At 55.8% G+C, this 8,420-nt stretch overlaps 1 protein-coding gene across 1 annotated transcript in view; it reads right to left on the bottom strand.

The window, feature by feature from the left end:
• NOL4L (nucleolar protein 4 like) overlaps nt 1–8,420 on the bottom strand; it is a 129,082-nt gene that overhangs the window by 21,198 nt on the left and 99,464 nt on the right. The window contains exon 5 of the mRNA XM_003788087.3: nt 4,546–4,687. Within this exon, the coding sequence (XP_003788135.1) occupies nt 4,546–4,687 (142 nt within the window). The remainder of the gene's footprint in view (nt 1–4,545; nt 4,688–8,420) is intronic.

Below are 8,420 nucleotides of genomic sequence, written 5' to 3' on the forward strand. Positions count from 1 at the left end.
CCCCCCCCCCAAGGCCATGGCACTCAGCATGTACTCAGCTACCCTGAAAACAAGCCCTGGAAGAGCTACAGGACCTTAACGCTTCAGAGCCTGGACAGAGGGACACTCCCTGCCTCCTCAAAGGTGAGGAAGTGGTGGGAGCATCAACCCCCCAGGCCATGGCCACGGCACTCAGCCTGCACTCGGCTACCCTGAGAACAAGCCCTGGAGGAGCCGCAGGACCCTCAACACCTCTGCCCAGCCTCAGAGCCTGGACAGAGGAACACTCCGAGGTCTGGGGGGGTCCAGGGGTCCAGAGGCCTAGGCTAGAGGAGCAGCCTCATTTGAGAGGCGCGCACACACACACACACACACACACAGAGCTCCCGCCCAGCAACACCCAAGACCCCATCCTGCGGAAGGCAAGGCGGAAGCTGGTCCCAGAGCAGCAGACCCTGCGCTCTCCCCTCGTGCTGACTTCCTGTCTGCCTGGGAGGTGAGTAATGTCCGCTCCCTGCCCCCTCGCCATCCCTTCTGGAGGCCAGGCCTCACATTTTCCGTTCAGGAAGGGGCAGAGTAATGGGCCTGGTGAAGCTCAACAAGGGGGAAATGGAAGGAGCAGCCACCTGTGGGATCAGGTCCTGGTCCAGCCCTGCACCTGGCCTTCAGGAAGCATGTGTACACGCGTTCACTCACCTTTTCATCCACTCGTCTGTTCCCTGTGCTAGGTGCTGGGTGATCACGGTACAAGGGGTAGAGACTGACACCACACAGGTGATCCCATGGATGAGGGTGTGATTAGGCGCTGTTCAGCCCCAGGGCAACGCCAGACCATAGTGTCTCAGAACAAAGTCTTAAGAGCTGGCTTCTCCCAGGTATCCTTTCTCCGCACCCTATAATGTGCACAAAGCCCTATTCAGATCCCAAAGAAAGCCCAAAGCTTCAGCCAGGGCTTAGCAGGGGGTCTGGAGGGGATCTGGTTGGTGCATGTGGAGGAAGTGGTGGCACGAAATGGCCCGCACCTCATTCTGGGCCCCAATGAGACAGTGCTTGGAGTGAGGCAGCCTCCTCTGGTTTCCCAGCTCCCTGCCCATCTTCTGAGGACCCTCACTCACTGCCTCCTATGTACCTGCTAAAGTGGAGGGGGAAAAGGACTGGCATTCTCCCCAGCAACCCCCCTATCCTTGGGCTGCGTCACCCAAAGTCTCTCCTGTTTCCTCCCCTATGAGATGTGAGCACATGTGGGTGGTGCTCCCTGCCAAGTGGCAGTAGCTATACCATAAGGACCCAGGACCAGAGCTTCAGTGATGGGTGTAGGAAACTGTAAAGAGCTCTGAGAAAGGAAGACTCACAGACTGTGGCAGGATTGGGGCAAAAGTGTAACTGTCTTGGAATAAGCAGACACCCAGCACTGGTCAAACCTCAGAGGTAAATTGGGGAGTGAAGGGTGGCACACTCACAATTCACTCTTGGGCTCAGTGGTCTTAGCCATGGGAAGTGCCCTGCCAAGGCCCAGCCTTCATCTGCCTTTGTTAAAATTTCATAAAAAAGAAGGGCCCCAACAAGCCCACCAACAGGATAAATTTGTATAAACTGCCTGGCTTCTTCAAACCACTTCTGGGCTGGTGAGGAAGGGTGGATGTCCCAGTGGCACAGCTATGGAGTTCCCATACTTCTAGCTAAGGGAAAAGACCCATGTGCTCCGATTGGGGAAATGTCCTCAGGAACAAAGAATACAACTTGTCCCCCACAGGGGCAGACCCACACCTTCTCTCTGGGAGGTATGCTTAGAGTAGGTCTCAATAAATGTTGGTTTATCAATTCACTCAGACAACATTCAGCAGGCCCCTACAACAAGCCACCCACAAAACTTGTGTCATGCGGACATGGCAGGGACCGAGACTGACATGGCATACCTCATAGAGCTCCCAGTGGGGGCCTCAGATGTTTATCTAACTTGCTATGTCCACAAAGGACTGAGGGACAGAGGCTACACACCAAGCCCATCTGGGCAATGGTGGGGTTGGGGAGGCTTGGGAATAGAGACCTCCAAGCAGAGAATATGGAGGGCTGTAGTTGGATGGGGGCCCCTAGATTCCCTGCATGGCCTGCCCCTGACCTGCATTAACGGGGGCCCTGAGGCTGGGCATGGCAGCTAACACCTGTGATCCTGCCACTTTGGAAGCCAAGGCAGGTGGATTGCCCTGAGCTCATAGGTTTGAGACCAGCCTGAGCCAGAGCAAGACCCCGTCTCTAAAAGTAGCTGGTGTTGTAGCAGGCACCTGTAGTCCCAGCTATTTGGGAGGCTGAGGCAAAAGAATTGCTTGAGCCCAAGAGTTTGAGGTTGCTGTGACACCACGGCACTCTACCTAGGGTGACAAGACAGCTCTGTCTCAAAACAAACAACAACAAGAAAAACAGGGGCCCTGAGAGCACCCTGACATCTCCCCTTGGTGTACTGCTGTGGCCTGCTGCACCATGGGTACCTTCCAAGAAGAGCTGGCTGTGTGTTGCCATGGGGAGAGAGGCACATGAGGCTGAAGACTCCAGGCCTGTCTAGACCCAGCCAAAACCTTCTGGGAGCCTACCACTCTAAACAGAAATAGTGGTTATCCACAGACCAGAGGACCCGGAAAGTACAGCAGAGCCAAGACCAGCACCTGGGCCTCTTCAAGCTCTGCACCTCCCAGGAGTTTCAGCCTGCCTGCACAGAGGCCCATGGCCCCCAGACATAGCCTGAGTGACAGTCAGATCCAGGCATCACTGGCCTGCGCATCCCAGCACGGCTGCCCACCTTGAGAAACACCCTGTCCTCTCAGAAGGCCAGTCTGCCTCAGCTCAGCCCTGGCCAGAAGGGGCCAGGGGTCAGGGGGTACATGAACTCCCCTACCCCCAGCTGCCCCTGCACTGGCCTCCTACAGACCATGCACAAAACCTACCAAACCCACCAGGATGGGCTGACCTCTGGGCAGTGGGGCAGCAGATGCCCAGGAAGACCCTGGCACCCACAGAAACACCTTTTGCTGCTTGATGCTAAAAGCCCTCGAATCAGGCAGCACCTGTGGCTCAAAGGATTAGGGCGCCGGCCCCATATGCCAGAGGTGGCAGGTTCAAACCCAGCCCTGGACAAAACTGCAAAAAAAAAAAAAAAAAAGCCCTTGAATATCCAATCCTCCCCAGGAAGTATGTCTGACACAGATCACACTCTCAGAGGGTGGTTGTAAAGAACAGCAACACAAGAAGGCCTGTTGGAGGCAGGAGAAAGCAGGGGGACCACGGCCCCCTTCAGTCCTGGATCTTTCCCAAGGACATGTGGCAGATGGGCCCCCTGGCTGAGTGGTGCTGGCGTGGCCCTTGGCGTGCCTTTGGGTATGGACTCAATTAGCTTAGGCGAGGCAGGAGGTCAGCTGCTGGGCATGTCTCTGCCTCAGAGCCCCCCATGGCATGTGGCTGCCCTACCCGGTCCCCGCCACCGTGGGAACACTGGAAGGCGGCACTGGTCTGGGAGGCTGGCAGCACGAGGGGGTCGCACTGACCTCACGAGGCATCAGGCACAAAAGCCCTTTCTTTCCTGCAGCCTCGCACCCCACTCCACACACAGCCACTCCCTGGGCTCCCCAGCCCCTGGCCCAGACACCTCCAGCTGCTTGGGCTGGGTCTCCTTCCAGACAAAGCCGGATTCAGGCCTGGGAGGGCAGTTGTTAGGCAGGCGCGGGTTCTACCATGGAGATGAACTTTGACCCAAACGGCAAGGCTCCTACCCCTTATTTACTCTTTAAGGCTGTAGTTTCACAGAGTTAACATTACACCCCCTTTTAACCCCACACATCCCTCCCACATTCCAGGCCCCGACCTTCAACCCCCTCCTAATTACAGCTCCTTCACCCCAGTTCTCTGAGGCCCAGCTTATCTCTCACCCCCAATCACCTCCTCCCTGGAAATAAGAACCCCGCACGCAGGCTATCCCTCCACCTATAACCCTGTCACCAGAGGCAGATGCCAGGGCCCTGGAGCCCAACTGCCCAGGGATCCACATGGGAGCTCGAGTGGATGGACCTCTGGGGTCTGACTTCTGATCCTTTTCTCTACCTTTCAGAAGGAAGCCCCAAAGGGAGGGGCTGCATGGCCGGTCCGGGGGCCAGGGGTACATGTGGACAGCTGCACGGTTGTCACTCACCAGGTGACCCCATCCTACAGCCTCACACTAAGCTGTGGAAACACAGCTCTTGTTTTCATTGCTGGGCGGCTGAGCTGTTCTGGGTCAGGCGTGTCGTTAACCTTCCCAGACCTGAACCATGGTAACTTTGAAATCCACACCCCAGAAGCCCATAAGCATCGAGGCAGACAAACAGGCATGATACCCCCTTGGGATGTCAGTTCCCAGGGGCTCTACCAGGGGCTGGGGCAGATGCTGAGAACACCAGGGGCAGCTGCAAGCTTAGGCTGGGCCACCTCCAGAGGCCATGGCCCAGATTCTTCCACCCTGGGTTTGCCCACATCTCTGCTGCCTCAGGACAACTAGGAACTGAGCAGAGCCCCGCCCTCTCCGGCCACCCGGGTACTCACCATCCTCTTGGCTGTGGAGGTTCTGCGGGCTCCGCATCCTCTCGTCCTGGCTGGGGCTCAGGCTAGAGGCCAGGTGTGGGTCAGCTGACATCCATGTGGAGTCGTTCATATCAAAATCTTCACTGCTCACAGAAGTCTCATCCTGAGCAGGGACAAAGAAGGCGGGCGTTCAACGGGGACCGGCTCTCATCAGGTCCAAGACAGCCTTTTGGGTGGCCTCTGGGGCCAGTGGGCATTTGGAGGTGCCCCAGAGGTCACCAAACCTTGAAGAGAGGGCTGGGTGGTATGCCCTTTGCCTTGTGGAAGTGGCCTGGACTCTGGTTCCTGTCGGAAGCTAGGGCTAGGGGCCCGCACTGTCTGTAATTGAAGACAATTACGAGGTCTCGCATCCTGTGAGGCGGATGGCAGGGCCTGGCTCTTACCCTTGTGAGCCAAGGTTGAAATGCACTGTAAATAAGGGCCCTGCTCCTTGCTCCCTGTCTGCAGCTTGGGGAAGAGGCCTCACTCCATGCGGTACCAGGCGGCCAGAACGAGGTGGCAGGACTTGCGGGGCCTCGCCAAGCTGACCGCCCCCCAGGCCTGCCCTGACTCCCGTGGAGCATGCATGGAATTCCTTTCTCCCACTCCCCCAGCCCAGAGGACATTTCTGTCTTCCTCCTTCCTAACCTTTGCTGTGCTTCAAAGATATGCACTTGGGTAGCTTCCAGAGCTGAAAAGGCCAGCCCCAGAAGTGTGGAGAAGGAAGGGGGCAGGGCGGGCCAGGGTTCGCACCGCAAAGGGGGTTCGGCTGAAGGGCCTGGGGGGCCGCCAGGGCCTTCTAAACAGCCGGATGGCCTGCTAGAGAGGACCACGCCTGCTCCTCTCCCCTCGCTGTGGCTTCAGTGAGCCCTTGGCTAGTCATCCGGGAACCCCCGGGGCGGGGCCCCTTCAATCCAGCCCTCCCTCGGGAAGGGCCCCCACCTCCTTCTGGCCCAGCCTCTCAGGAGCAGCAAGCAACTGCATTTGGGAGCTGGCTGTAAAATGCCAGGGAGAGATGACCCAGCAGCTCCCACGCCCTGAGCTCTGGCCTCCCCCCGTAAGATACAATGGCCTCTGTGGGCCCCCAGTAAGGACCTCTGGCAGAGCAAGCCCCCAAGCCTCCCCTCCAAGGCCCCCTCACTGATGTCTCTTTATAGGGAGCAAACACACTTTAGGATTGAACTTTCCTAGGCTGCTGTCCCTGAGGCAGACACATCTGCTCCATGTGCCAGGGAACTAGTGTGGATTAGCCTCTACTCCCTCCCCCACCACAGGCTGGTAGGGAGTTTCCTGGAATTTGCAGCTTCTGTGCAGCAGAATCCAGAGGACCAGAGTAGGAGCATGATACCCTGGGTCCTCAAGAGGTACACTCAGAGCCTCAGGGGAAGGAGCCCACTGTCCTCTGGTATCCTCTCCCCATGCGCGCGTGTACACACACATACTAACACACACACACACACTCACTCTGCATCCTTCTCCCTGGCCGCCTGCTCCATAAACACAAGCACACCCACCCACAGCCTTCCTCCGTGAAAACGCTCACTCACATTCACTCACACTGTCTTTTCACACCCAGAGGCAGGCAGGCAGGCAGACAAACAGACAGACACTCGTGCTCAAAAGGCTCTCTCTGCACAAAGGGTACAAAGGGACAACAAAACTCCCCCCTAAGCTAACTCCATGGGTGGGGGGTAAAAGGGAGGCCTGCAGCTGGGGGAAGGTCCCTTGGAGGTAGAGAGCAAGGCCATAAGGGGCAAGCAGCTCTTGGGTTTTTAAACAGTCCTGCCACGTGGGGACCAAAAGCTGGGAACAGGGCCTCCACTTGGGCCCTTTGCTGCTTCCTGGTTGCCCTGCAGGTACCCTGCTTAGGGTATGACCCAAAGTCGAAGCCAAAAAAAGGAAGACTTATGACTTCACAGACAGGGTGCTCTAACAGCGAGTGTTTAGAAGCACCACCTACTCCAAACTTCATCTCTTCCTCCCTTCATTTATTTTTTGACAAGAGTCTCACTATGTCGCCCTCAGTAGAGTGCTGTTCCATCATAGCTTACAGCAACCCCCAACTCTTGGGCTTAAGTAATTCTCTTGCCTCAGCCTCCCAAGTAGTTGGGACTACAGGTGCCTGCCACAATGCTCAGCTATTTTTTGTTGCAGTTGTTATTGTTGTTTAGCTGGTCCAGGCAGGTTTCAAACCCACCATCCTCAGTGAATGTGGCTGGCGCCATAATCACTGTGCTATGAGTGCCAAGTCACCATCCATTCCTTCAGTAAGTATTTACTGAGCACCTACTATGGGCCACATACCCTTCTAGATGCTGGGATATTTAGCTGTGAACAAGACAGACTCCTGGCCTGCCTGGCACGTACCATCCTAGGAGAGATATGGACAAGCAGAAAAATATGTACATGTTATCATTGGGGATAATGAGGGTGACAGCAAAAGAAAGCAAAAGATGGAAGTGACCTGCAGAGCTGAGCTTACCAGGATCAGGGGACACTAAGCAGGCCTGAAGGAAGTGGGTATTCCAGGTGCAGGCGACAGCAAGACAGGCACACGATGCCAGGTTTGAGGAGCAACAAGGAGCCCACTGTGGCTAGGAGCGGTGAGCACAGAGGGGCAGTGGAGTCACATAAGACTGTTCCCGCCCAAGGTACACGTAACCCTGGCAGGGCTGACTTGCTGCCTCTGGCTCAGAGAAGGTCATGTGGTGTGTTCCACTAAATACACTGGGGCTCACCAAGGAGCAGGAAAAAGCCAGAACTGCGGGGAGCAGCATGGAAGGCCCTGTACCCTGACCTCACTCAGCCAATTTCAAAATCATAATGACAGAAGGCAATGTGTCACGAGGCTCCTCTCATTTCACTCTCACCACAGGCATGCCAGGCAATTACAGTTACCAGCCCCATTCTACAGATGAGGAAACCAAGGCTTCAAAAGGTTGAGGCACTCGCCCAAGGTCATGAGCCAACAGGCAGCACAGCCAAGTCTGTGTCAATACAAAAGATCACACATACCCTCTTAACCCCTGCCAAGCCTCTGGTGGAGCTGACCCTCACCTATAATACCCACACTGTTGCTAGGCGCCACGATCCTGATTCCAAGCTGCATCCCTCAGCTGTAGCATGTCACTGTATTGTAGATCTCTGGCCTGTCTTTCCCCAGAAGATCTTAGGTCTTTCTAAGAGTAGGGACCAGGCTGTATGTCTTCCGTAAGGCCAGTGAGACTCGCTGAATCTTTGAATTGCCTGGGACGATTTGATGTTTAATGAGGATGCTGCTTTGACAATTAAGGACTCTGGTCCCATTGCACACAGTTCTTGAATGGAAGACATACGAAAACTGGGGTGCTGGCTGGCGAGCCAGTGACAGTGGGCTGTCTTGTAATATCCCCCTCCTGCAGCCACCAACCACCCTTCACACAGCCCGGTGTGCCTCCAGCTCAGATAGCTGACATGTCTATCAAAATGCCCCCCTCCACCCTTCCCTACTCTGAAATGTCTTACTGGAAAGAGGTGGGCTGTATTTCACCCCGACATCAAAATCCCCTGAAAGGAAAGAGCATCCAGTGCCCACAGTGTGGGGATTTGGGGCAAGGGTTGTGTGAGATTTCCTTGCAGTGGTCCCATAACATAGGCACCCATGTCAGGCCCATTTCCAACTCTGGTAGCTGCCCCTGGAGGCCTGCCCCAACTGCTGGGGTATGGAACTCACGTAGTCTGTGCCCAAAGCAGACAATACAGTGTCATCACATCATGGGCCACCTCATAATTCTTCCTTCAACCCAAAGAACCAGATTCCTTACCAACAAAGCCTCTAAAGATGAAACTCAAAGGGAACTCAACTCACTCACACATGC

The sequence above is a fragment of the Otolemur garnettii genome, unplaced genomic scaffold (genome assembly GCF_000181295.1).
Source record: "Otolemur garnettii isolate 467f Iridium unplaced genomic scaffold, OtoGar3 scaffold00025, whole genome shotgun sequence".
NCBI lineage: Eukaryota > Metazoa > Chordata > Mammalia > Primates > Galagidae > Otolemur > Otolemur garnettii.